This window comes from Chironomus tepperi, unplaced genomic scaffold (genome assembly GCF_022539635.2).
Source record: "Chironomus tepperi strain 1889 unplaced genomic scaffold, CSIRO-AGI_Ctep_v1 contig_364, whole genome shotgun sequence".
Lineage (NCBI taxonomy): Eukaryota > Metazoa > Arthropoda > Insecta > Diptera > Chironomidae > Chironomus > Chironomus tepperi.
The window spans coordinates 1,027,994-1,040,984 of record NW_027226486.1 but is presented as its reverse complement, the minus strand read 5'-3'; the positions used below and the strand labels follow the sequence as shown (position 1 = coordinate 1,040,984).

Genomic DNA, 12,991 nt, shown 5'->3' with positions numbered 1-12,991 from the left:
TCCATAAACATCATAAAACCCCAACAATCCCCAACTTTTCAACCAAATTTTATCAAACAATGAAAAAAGTATTTTCGAAAAGAATTTTTTCTCCTTTAATTGAAATTAATCCCTGCCACGAACAATGTTAATCATTTCCGTACAGCAGATTTAAAGAAAACTTTTTTCATTGTGGAATAAAAACAAAAAATTAATTAAACAAGGATGAAAATTACTTCTTCATCAAACTATCAACAAAATTGTAAAGCCTGCATTTGAGTAGAACTTCTCATTATTATAAAAAGTACATAAAAAGTTTCTGACAATAAGCTAAAAACTTATCAATATGGCTGCGTTTATTATTACATCGTTATTATGTTTCAAAAAATCTCTTCGTTTCTGGCATTTTTTTATGCTTTTTTTCTCGCTTGAGTAATAAAGCGTCGATAAGGAATTTAATATATCAGTTCCAATACTAATTAAAAGTTTTTTTTATTTATTCTGAGCTTGCACGTTAAAAGAAAGGAAGAGATTCAAGGAAATTGATTGAGAATCTTACAGAAATTGGCAGAAATTAGTTTAAATCTGCCATAAAATTTCTGTAAAATTAGTGGAAAAAGTTAAATAAAGTAAGAAGAAGTATTCGACGATATCCTGACGTATGTGCGTTGAATTTTGAGTTTTGTGAGACAAACATACTATAGATTGGTAGAATGCATATATGCAGGCAGTTGATAATTACCCTTTCAAGTCGCGAGACACACCAAGGTGATAGGCCTTGACCGAAACCACAATTCTCATAGGTCCATGTAAATGTTTTCCTACTATTGTGTGCAGGGCTTGATGTCCAATGGTAATTTGTATAGAAAAGTCAACTGGAGTCAACCAAACTCCATTCAAAATTCAAGTCGTCATCAAGCTCTGCAGTCTGGGTTCCAATCCTAATATTTGAATTCTTGATCTTTATGGTACCTTAATTGGTATGCTAGGATATACCCCAATTCCTACTATCTATTTACTAAAGTGCATGTAACCTTCGAAGTGAGTCCTAATGGCTCACCTTGGTGGTATGCCTCGACCAAATCCACATACGGTATACAGTTCATGGCATACGACACATAGGTTGTCCACGACTGCATTCTAGTGCAATAGGTTTGATCCAGAGCTCGAAGTCGATTCAGATTTGGTTTGAAGTGTAATCAACTTTGAGTCGAATTTTTCATACAAAATCTGAGATGACATTGAGTTCCGGTTTGATCAAGTTATATGCCCATACTAAATGTAGCTAGAGTATACAGTATAACTGGAATACACCCGAATGGAGCAACATTTCTAGAATCACAAGACAATACCCAAAATAATCTCAAACAAACATTCAGGATATCGGAATAAATCTCCACAAAAATTTCGTCTAATAAATATGATTTCAGTACCACCTTCACCTGAATTTTCCATAAAAATAATTTCAATAGAATTTAATGAAGTAGAAAAATAATTTAAAATTTTATAATAAATAAATTTGACATAAAACTAGAACTAAAATTGATATTCGATACACGAAGACAGACTAAAGCATTAGAGTGAATATAAATTTAGGAATTTATAATCACTCGATTGAATTTTCTGTCTTCCGATCAAATAAATTATAAATTCTATGTGACTTAAAAGTGAATGAAAATTTTCATCTCGTCCTTATGATTATGAAGTAAGTCAAGTTAGTAAAAAAAATGAGAAAATGATTTTTCTCTTGGCAAACGTCGCGTGAAAATTTAAATAGAGTACGAGAAGGATGCTTGCCATTTTCTTTCAAGCTATTTAATAAATTATACAGTCTTATAGTCTAATTTTCTTATCAATTTTATAGGCACCATTGCGCTGTAGAGAAGTCGGTTCTTCTTATTGTCCTTATATCGAATTTCATTTACATATTTCCATTCACACTACTACCAAACATCGACTATAATATTGTTAAAGCTGTAAGCTTTTTCTTTGTCCTAAATTACTCCATTCAACTGGAACGCCTAGTCTTTGTTGAGTATATTTATTCATACAATCGGGTATTTTGGCTGAACGTTCACAACGGCGACTCTTTTGCCAATAAACGTAACCTTTTGGACAACGATACACGTGACCCTCCATTCTGCCACCTACTTCGGCACATTTGAGGAATGTTGGGGAACAGATGTCATCTTCTTCCAATGGGAAATGACCATTCTCGTTACATAGGGATCGCTTTGATCGGATTTGATACTGGAATTGATATAAAGCATTAATATTCACATCTAGAGACTATATTCATGCTCTACTTACCGCTGGTGACTTGTTACTTTCAAGATCAAACAATACTCTTAATGTATCATTCATACTTGAATGACAGTCGTCGCCCGGTCGTCTATCTCTACACATAATTGCTTCCTCATCATAAATTGTCTCATTTGGACATTTGAATGTAACAATGCTGAGATGTGATGTTTCAGGACTTTCTGTACATTGATAGAACATATTACAGTCTTGTGGATGTCTACGGAAACCAGTTGGACAAACGAAAAGCGCTTGACCTTCTCCTACTTCTGGACATGAACTGTTTCCATTTGATGGTTTTTTGGTCGTTGTGTCTGGAGTGAAAGTTGTGGTTTCTTGGCTTGTGGTAGATTCAGTCTCATAACTTGTGGTTGTCTCCTCTTTTGGACCTTCTGTTGTCTCCTCTTTAGGTTGCTCTGTTGTAGCTGATTCTGTTGTGGTTTGAGATACTTCTTGTGTTGTCGTTGGATTGTCAGTTTGTGCATTTGTGGTGGTTTGTTGTTCAGTTTGAGAATCTGTTGTAGTTGTATCTGTAGATTCCGTTGTTGTTTGACCTAATGGATATATATTTAGTAGCAATAATCAGTATGAAACTTTATATAACTTACCATTGCATCTTGCAACTTGATTCATATGATGGCATGTTTGAGTACTTTCTTCGTATGCAGTTCCTGGACCGCAAGTGAATTCGTGCTTTCTAAATCCACCATTTCCATCATTTTCACAAATGTAGTATTTCGTACAATCATCTTGATCTGGGAAGTATCCTTCACTTTCGCATTCAAAGTTTGAAGATGAAGTCGTTGTTTGGGAATCTGTTGTGGTCTGTGACTCAGTTGTAGGCTGAGAATCAGGCTGAGTTTCGGTTGCAGTTTGAGTTTCTGTTGTAGTTTGAGTTTCTACAGTGGTTTCCTGTGGCTGAGTTGTATTTTCTTGAACCGTTGTAGTCTCTTGATTTGGTCCTGTAGTTGTTGTCTCTTGACTTGATTCTTGGGTTGTAGTTTCTACGGTCCATGGATCTTTGGGAGTTGTGTCTGTATATCCTGTTGGTCCAGAACTTTCGGTTGTTGTATTTTCAGTCTCACTTGTTGTCTCTTCTTTTGGTGATTCTGTTGTTGTTTGGGAATCAGTAGTTTGTTGTTCAGTTGTTGTTTGAGAATCAGTTGTTTGTTGAACAGTTGATGTTTCTTCAGTAGTTGTTTGTTGGCTTTCTGTAGTGGTCTGAGCGTTTTCAGTTGTTGTTTCCTGACCTTCAGTAGTGGTTTGAACATTTTCTGTTGTAGTTTGAATATTTTCAGTAGTGGTCTGTGGACATTGAGAATTTTTGGAACAATCGACATTTGCCTCATAATCACATGTAAGTAAATCTTGACTCCAAGCAGTTCCTGCTCCACAATCCTTTACAACCTTGTTAAAACCTCCATTTTCATCACTAACACATGTTATGAATTTACGACAATCTGTTTCGTGTGGTAAGAACTCTCCTTCTGTTGTGCATTCCCTTGAACTCATTGATCCTTCAGAGCATGAATTGTCAGTTGTTTGTGAGCCTTCTGTGGTAGTATCAGTTGATACCTGAGTAGTGTCAGTTGATGCCTGTGTGGTATCAGTTGATCCTTGTGTGGTATCAGTTGATGCCTGTGTGGTATCAGTTGATCCCTGTGTAGTGTCCGTTGATCCCTGTGTGGTGTAATCTGTTCCTTGTGTGGTTGTTTCTTCTTTTGGAGAATCTGTGGTCTGAGAACTATCTGTGGTCTCCTGAGAACTACCGGTAGTTTCTTGTGGGCTTGCAGTTGTTTCCTGAGAGCTTACAGTTGTTTCTTGAAGGCCTGTAGTGGTTTCTTGTGGACTGTTTGTTGATTCTTGTGAAGTTTCGGTTGTAGTTTGTGAGTATTCTGTTGTTGGTTCTTCTTTAGGTGATTCTGTTGTAGTTTGAGAATCAGAAGTTGATGATTCTTCAGTTGTTGTTTGTTGGCTTTCTGTAGTGGTCTGGGCGTTGTCTGTGGTTGTTTCTTGACCTCCAGTGGTGGTTTGAACATTTTCAGTTGTTGTTTGACTACTTTGAGTTGTTGCTTGTGCGCATTGTGAATTTTGTGAGCAGTCAACATTTGCCTCGTGATCGCAAGTAAGTAATTCTTGGCTCCAAGCAGTTCCTGCTCCACAATCTCTTATAACTTTGTTAAAACCGCCATTTCCATCGCCTACACATGTAATGAACTTACGACAATCGGATTCGTGTGGCAAGAACTCTCCTTCTGATGTACATTCTCTTGAACTAATTGATCCTTCTGAACATGAATTATCAGTAGTCTGTGAGCTTTGTGTGGTAGTGTCAGTTGATCCTTGTGTTGTGGTATCTGCTCCTTGTGTAGTTGTTTCTTCTTTTGGAGCATCTGTTGTTTGGGAACTATCTGTTGTCTCTTGAGGACTTCCTGTTGTTTCTTGTGAGCTTACAGTTGTCTCCTGAGAGCTTGCAGTTGTTTCTTGAAGTCCTGTTGTGGTTTCTTGTGGATTATTAGTTGTCTCTTGTTGACTTCCAGTCGTCTCTTGCAAACTCGTAGTAGTTTCTTGTGAATTCACTGTGGTTGGCTCTTCTTTTGGTAACTCCGTTGTAGTTTGAGAACTATCAGTTGTCTGAGAGCTATCTGTGGTCGATTCTTGATTTTCAGCAGTAGTTTGAACATAATCAGTCGTAGTTTGTATGTATACACCTTGAGTAGTGGTTTGTGAGCATTGAGAATTTTGTGAGCAGTCAACATTTGCCTCGTGATCGCAAGTAAGTAATTCTTGGCTCCAAGCTGTTCCTGCTCCACAATCCTTTACAACTTTGTTAAAACCTCCATTTCCATCACTAACACATGTTATGAATTTACGGCAATCTGTTTCGTGTGGTAAGAATTCTCCTTCTGTTGTGCATTCTCTAGTACTCATTGATCCTTCTGAACATGAATTATCAGTTGTTTGTGATCCTTGTGTGGTAGTGTCAGTTGATCCATCAGTAGTGAAATCTGTTCCTTGTGTAGTTGTTTCTGTTGTTTGGGAACTATCCGTAGTCTCTTGAGGACTTCCGGTTGTTTCTTGTGAGGCTCCAGTTGTTTCTTGGTTGTTTGTAGTTGTTTCTTGAGAGCTTCCTGTCGTTTCTTGTGGACTTCCAGTTGTTTCTTGGGAGCTTCCAGTTGTTTCTTGTAAGTTTGTTGTGGTTTCTTGTAAGTTTGTTGTGGTTTCTTGCGAACTTGATGTGGTGGGTTCTTCCTTTGGTTGCTCTGTTGTCGTTTGAGAACTTTCAGTTGTTGTTTGAGAACTGTCAGTTGTTGTTTGTAGATAATCTCCAGTAGTTTCCTGATTTTCTGTAGTTGTTTCAGGGAGTGTTTGAGTGTATACATTTCCTTCAGTAGTCTGAGCGTTTTCGGTTGTTGTTTCCTGACCTTCAGTAGTGGTTTGAACATTTTCAGTTGTTGTTTGAACACCTTCAGTAGTGGTTTGTGGACATTGAGAATTTTTGGAGCAGTCGACATTTGCTTCGTGATCACAAGTTAGTAATTCTTGACTCCAAGCAGTTCCAGCTCCACAATCCTTTACAACCTTGTTAAAACCACCATTTCCATCACTAACACAAGTTATGAATTTACGACAATCTGTTTCGTGTGGTAGGAACTCTCCTTCCGTTGTGCATTCTCTTGTACTCATTGATCCTTCTGAGCATGAACTGTCAGTTGTTTGTGATCCTTGTGTGGTTGTCTCAATTGATCCTTGAGTGGTGGTTTCAGTTGATCCTTGTGTAGTTGTTTCTTCTTTTGGAGAATCTGTTGTTTGAGAATTTTGTGTAGTCTCTTGAGGACTTCCTGTAGTTTCTTGAGAGCTTACAGTTGTTACCTGAGAGCTTCCAGTTGTTTCTTGTAAGCCTGTAGTAGTTTCTTGAGAATTGTCTGTTGTAGTCTCTTCCTTTGGTAACTCTGTTGTAGTTTGAGAGTCAGTTGTTGTCTGTGAAATTTCAGTTGTTGTTTGTACACTTCCAGTTGATTGAGTCTGTGCACTCGAGGTTTTAGTTTCTTCTTTTGGAGATTCAGTTGTTTTTGATGAGCATCCAGGCACATTAGCTTCATAATCACATGTTAATGTATCTTGATTCCATGCAGTACCAGCTGAACATTCTCTTACAACTTCGTTATATCCTCCATTTCCATCGTTTACACATGTAATAAATTTATGACAGTCTGATTCATCAGGAAGGAACTGACCTTCGTATTCACAATTTCCACTAGCTGGTCTACTGGTGGTTGAGGACTGTTGACTTGAAGAAGCAGTGGTTTGTTGGCTTGAAGAAGCTGTAGTTTGTTGACTTGAAGAAGCTGTGGTTTGTTGGCTTGGAGAAGCTGTCGTTTGTTGACTTGATGAAGCTGTGGTTTGTTGGCTTGAAGAAGCTGTAGTTTGTTGGCTTGAAGAAGTTGTGGTTTGTTGGGTTGGCTTGGCAGTCGATGAACTAGTTTGCTGGGTTGGTTTGGCAGTTGAAGAAGTGCTTCCAGATTGTGATCCACAGCTTTCAACATTATATTCATGATCGCAAGCTGAGATAGCTTCATTCCAAGCAGTTCCTTGGCCACATGTATAATCATAACGAGTGTATCCTCCGTTGCCATCATCAACACATCTATAAAACTTGTGACAGTCGTTGTTATTAGCAAAATATCCTTCACTTTCGCATTTATCTTGTGCAGTAGCTGCTGATGTTGTCGACGATGGTTTTTGTGAAGATGATTCTGTATTTTGAGCATTTGTTGAGCTTGATGTAGTGCCTTGTGATTGGCTTGATGTTTGAGAGCTAGTAGTTTGTGCATTTGCACTGCTTCCTTCTGTTACTTGAGAGTGGCTTGGCATAGTTGATGACTGTACTTGTGATCCACATCCTGGAACATTATATGCATGATCACAAGCACTTATATCCTCATTCCATGCAGTTCCTTCACCACATTCGTAGTTATATCGAGTATATCCTCCATTTCCATCATCAACACATCTATAGAATTTATGGCAATCATTCTCATTTGCAAAGTATCCTTCGCTTTCGCAATTGTTCTGTTCACCAGGTGCAGATGGAGTTCCTGACGACTGTTGTGCAGTTGTTTGTTGGGACGAAGAGCTTGAAGGTGTTGTCTGTTGAGAGGATGAGCTAGAAGCTGTTGTTTGTTGCTGAGATGTTGTCGATGCTGGGGATTGTTGTTGAGTAGCTGTCGATGCTGTGGTTTGCTGCTGAGTACTTGATGCAGTTGTTTGCTGTTGACTTGATGCTGTGGTTTGCTGTTGACTTGATGCAGTTGTTTGCTGCTGACTTGATGCTGTGGTTTGCTGCTGAGTATTTGATGCAGTTATTTGTTGTTGAGTACTTGATGCAGTCGTTTGCTGTGATTGAGTTGACTGTGAAGAACATCTTGGCACATTATGAATATGATCACAAGCTGTAATATCTTCATTCCATGCAGTTCCATCAGCACACATAAACTCGTATCTATTGAATCCTCCATTTCCATCTTCTGCACATCTATAGAACTTTCTACAGTCATTTTCATCGGGATAAAATCCATCACTCTCACATGTTTGTCGACTTGATGACTGTTCAGTTGAGGTTTGTTGTACGGTTTGAGCTTTTGTAGTCGATTCTTGAGTAGATGGAGCTTGAGTTGTAGATCCTTGTGTGGATTGAGTTGATGAGCTTTGTGACATTGTTCTTGTTGTTCCTTGTGGATTTGATGTGGTTGTTTCTTCACTTACTACTTTCTTGCATGATTGATTTTGAATATCGTCTGGATGGTTGCATGTCTGTAAGTCCTGATCCCATTCACTTCCATTAGCACACATGAAATCGTATTTTGTATATAATTCACCATCACTAACACATCTGTAGAATTTCCTGCAATCTTCGGGGTCACCGAAGAAACCTTCGGCTTCACATTTTCCTGTGCCTTGTGGCATTTCAGTTGTTGTAAAGTATTGTTCGCCTTCAACATCTGTTGTCTCATCTGGATTATCTGTAGATGAATCTGGAGCTTGTGTTGTTTGCGCTGCCGTGCTTCCTGTACCTTGTGTTGTACCAGATGAACTTGAATCGGTAACTTTAGTTGTTTCTGGTGCTTTTGTTGTCATTTCTCTAGTTGTTGATCCGGCATTTGGATTTTTAGTAGTTTGATGTACAACACTTCCACTAGTCTCTTCTGGCATACCACATCGTGGATTCCTAATATCTCTTGGATGATTACAAATTAATTTATCGTCATCCCAAAGTGTTCCTTCAGCACAATTAAATTCATAACGAGTATATCCACTACCATTCTCCTCACATTGATAGAATTTCTTGCAATCTTTCTCATGTCCCATATAACCAGTTCTTTCACATCTGCCATTTTCTCCTGCAGGTACAGATCGATCAGTTGTTGTCGTTTGTCCACAAGGAGGAACTGTTGTAGTTTCTGTACCATTATTAGATGACTGTTGATTGCCTGATTGCTGGGTAGTTGATTCAGTTTGTTGATTGCCTGATTGCTGGGTAGTTGATTCAGTTTGTTGATTGCCTGTGTTTGATCCAGTTTGTGAAGTGCTTCCTGGCTGCTGAGTAGTGCTTGACTGTTGGTTACTACCTGCAGGTTGAGTACTTCCAGATTGCTGTTGATTGTTTGAACCTTGATTTGCATTATTTCCAGCCTGTTGATTTGAGTTTTCACTTGTTTGTCGTGGGCATGTTCTGGTATCATTTGATCCTTGACATGTTGTGTCAAATGTATCACGAGGATGGTTACAAATACAGTTACGATGATCCCATATTGTTCCATCAGCACATCTGAATTGATATTTTCTATAACTTCCATTTCCATTGCTAACACATCTATAGAATTTCATACAATCATCCTTGTCACCCAAGAAACCTTCCTCAGTACATTTTTGAGGCTGTTTACCTGAGCTTGTTGTGGATTTTGTCATAGCAGCCGAGTTTGTGGTAGATTTTTGAGTAGTGACTGCAGAGGTTGTTGGTGCTTGAGTAGTACTTGCAGAAGAGCTTCTCGTCATACTCTGAGTAGTACTTGCAGAACTTGTCGTGGTTGTTGCTTCAGTGGTTGAACTTTCGGGCTGTGGCTCTTCAGGCTGTGGTTCTGGAACCATGGTTGTCTCATATTGTTCACCTTCAACTTCATTTGTTTCAGCCACAGTTGTTGTTTCTGGCTGACTTTGGTTATCAGTTTCGTTATTATTATCAGTAGTGATTACTGTTTGACTAGATGATGTCATTGAAGAAGAACTCTGACTAGACATTGACGAGCTTGAGTTTGTCATGGTTGTGGTTTGTGAATCTGTTCCCTGGTTATTATTATTGCTATCACCAGTAGACTGATTATTTCCATTTCCAGATTGTTGTTGGTTGCTGGAATTCGATGATTCTTGAGAGTTTCCTTGATTGCTATTTGAAGACCCCTGATTATTGTTTGATTGAGAACTACCTGATTGTTGATTGCTACCATTGGATCCTTGATTATTATTCGATTGTGAACCGCTAGATTGTTGATTGTTACCGGTAGATGAACCTTGGTTACTATTTGAAGAGCCCTGGTTATTATTCGAAGTCTGTGAGTTACCAGACTGCTGATTATTATTACCACTATTTGATGACTGAGAACCACCAGATTGCTGATTGCTACTTGAAGATCCTTGGTTGTTCGATGACTGAGAACTAGATTGCTGGTTGTTATTTGATGATCCCTGGTTGTTGTTCGATTGCTGATTATTACTTGAGGATCCCTGGTTGTTGTTTGACTGCTGCGAGCCACTAGATTGCTGATTGCTACTTGAGGATCCCTGGTTGTTGGATGACTGAGAACCACCAGATTGCTGATTGCTACTTGAGGATCCCTGGTTGTTGTTCGATTGCTGCGAGCCACTAGATTGCTGATTGCTACTTGAGGATCCCTGGTTGTTGGATGACTGAGAACCACCAGATTGCTGATTGCTACTTGAGGATCCCTGGTTGTTGTTCGATTGCTGCGAGCCACTAGATTGCTGATTGCTACTTGAGGATCCCTGGTTGTTGGATGACTGAGAACCACCAGATTGCTGATTGCTATTTGAGGATCCCTGGTTGTTGTTCGATTGCTGCGAGCCACTAGACTGCTGATTGCTACTTGAGGATCCCTGGTTGTTGGATGACTGAGAACCACCAGATTGCTGATTGCTACTTGAGGATCCCTGGTTGTTGTTCGATTGCTGATTGCTACTTGAGGATCCCTGGTTGTTGTTCGATTGCTGCGAGCCACTAGATTGCTGATTGCTACTTGAGGATCCCTGGTTGTTGGATGACTGAGAACCACCAGATTGCTGATTGCTACTTGAGGATCCCTGGTTGTTGTTCGATTGCTGCGAGCCACTAGATTGCTGATTGCTACTTGAGGATTCCTGGTTGTTGGATGACTGAGAACCACCAGATTGCTGATTGCTACTTGAGGATCCCTGGTTGTTGTTCGATTGCTGCGAGCCACTAGATTGCTGATTGCTACTTGAGGATCCCTGGTTGTTGGATGACTGAGAACCACCAGATTGCTGATTGCTACTTGAGGATCCCTGGTTGTTGTTCGATTGCTGCGAGCCACTAGATTGCTGGTTGCTACTTGAAGATCCCTGGTTGTTGGATGACTGAGAATTACCAGATTGTTGGTTGTTACTTGAAGATCCCTGGTTGTTGTTCGATTGCTGTGAGCCACTAGATTGCTGATTGTTATTAGATTGCTGGTTATTGTTCGATTGCTGCGAGCCACTAGATTGCTGATTGTTATTAGATTGCTGGTTGTTATTATTCCATTGAGAACCACTGGATTGTTGGTTATTATTATTTGATCCCTGGTTATTGTTCGAAGACCCACTAGATTGTTGGTTGTTATTATTCCATTGTGAGCCACTGGATTGCTGATTACCATTTGAAGATCCTTGATTATTCGAAGATTGTGTACTGCTACTTGATGAAGATGATGAAGAACTACTGCTACTACTACTGCTACTTGAAGACTGACTACTACTTGAGTGAGATGACTGACTGCTACCTGATTGGTTTCCATTACCCGAAATTGTAGTCGTATTTGAATATGTATTGCTATTGCTATTCATGCTACTCATACTATTCATTGAAGATGTTGAGTTGTTTTGCGTCACCGTGTTACCATTTTGTGTTGTCGTTGAACTTGTACTTGCGCTATTTGCAGACTGATTTGATGATGAATTTGATGAATTTTGAGTTTCAGTGTATGTAATTGTTTGATCTAATTGATTATCACAGTTTACTTGATCACGATGATCACATGTTTGCTTATCATTATCCCAAGCTGTTCCAGGTCCGCACTGAAATTCATACCTTGTAAATTCTCCATCAACTCCTTCATCAACACATCTATAGAATTTTGTGCAATCTCTTTGATCTCTCATATATCCAGCTTCTGTACATTCATTTGAAAAATCTTCTGGTGCCGATGTTGTTGTTGGTGATACTTTTTTCATGGTCGCTGTCGATGTTGTTTGTTGCTGCTTTGTTGATGTCGTTGCAGGCTCATCTTTTGCTGGCTTCGTTTCATCTAAATCTGACATCATTAAATTATCATTGTGTACATCGTTATACATATTGCGACATTCAGGTCGTTTTGAATCACTTAAATGAACGCACGCAATCAAATCTTCATCATAAACTGTTTGGTCACCACATTGAAAAGTATATTTTGAGTAGCCTGATGTTGATCCAACGCAACGATAAAAAAGAGTACAATCATTTGGGTCAGCGAAATAGCCTTCATTTTCACACTCGAAAGCATAAACATCTGAAAAAATAAGAAGAAAGAGGCATTGTTAGCATAATGTTATGGTTTATAGCGTAATATTACACATATAAAGAAGAAAATTATCAACCGCGAGTTATGTCTTATCGCAAAACGTAAGATGATGATAAAATTGTATGGTATTAGCACGTTTGCCTTATAGGTAGTCATAAACAAGTTTAATAGAAAAAGAATTCCATTAACTAATCACCGTTTATGCTTGTTTATATCTTTTCCCATATAAATTAGCTCAAATTGGCATTTCTTTAATAGATCAATGTAGAATGTTAATTGCTAATGAAGTTATGTTATTTTAAAAACGTCAGTAGTTGTCATGAGGAAAGTAAAAGGAAGATGAAGCTATAAATCACAAATGTAGAACGTTTTTCTTCCTGATTGTATGTAATTTTATGCTTCTTGGATGTTTGTTTCACTTTTAAACGTATTATTATTGCTGGAATCGTTTAATATTCACTGTTAAACTCAAAACTAATTTGAGACACGATATTTTTAAGAAAAGTAAACAAAAACTCAATTTTAGTCCATGAAGTTGGCTGTTAATCATCAAATATATTAAAAAATTCAAAATTCAAAAAGCCGTTAAAATTGAATTTGTGATTTTCATCATTCTAAGATATTTCTCTATCTTATATCCATGTCATGTGTTGCTACATAAAGCAGATTTTGCAAAATTACTGAAACCTCAACTCAATATTGCCTGACATTGACAACAAACTGTATATTTGTGTCTATAGCTACATATTAATTAAGTTACCATTGAAATTCTACAAGTAAGTGATCACTTACTTACTTCATTAACACTCAATATCTATTTCAATATATATTTTAATCAAGCTCTCAATCTCTATAAATTG

The 12,991-nt window shown here is 38.3% G+C and overlaps 1 protein-coding gene across 1 annotated transcript in view; it reads right to left on the bottom strand.

Annotated features, from left to right (window-relative positions):
* Nucleotides 1-1,038: 1,038 nt before the first annotated feature.
* The window catches only part of LOC139095410 (serine-rich adhesin for platelets-like), a 127,997-nt gene continuing 116,044 nt past the window's right edge, over nt 1,039-12,991 (bottom strand). Inside the window, exons 5-7 of the mRNA XM_070646754.1 lie at nt 2,889-12,119; nt 2,290-2,834; nt 1,039-2,229 (exon numbers count right to left, since the gene is read on the bottom strand). Coding sequence (XP_070502855.1) covers nt 1,948-2,229; nt 2,290-2,834; nt 2,889-12,119 — 10,058 coding nt within the window. The 3' untranslated portion in view covers nt 1,039-1,947. The remainder of the gene's footprint in view (nt 2,230-2,289; nt 2,835-2,888; nt 12,120-12,991) is intronic.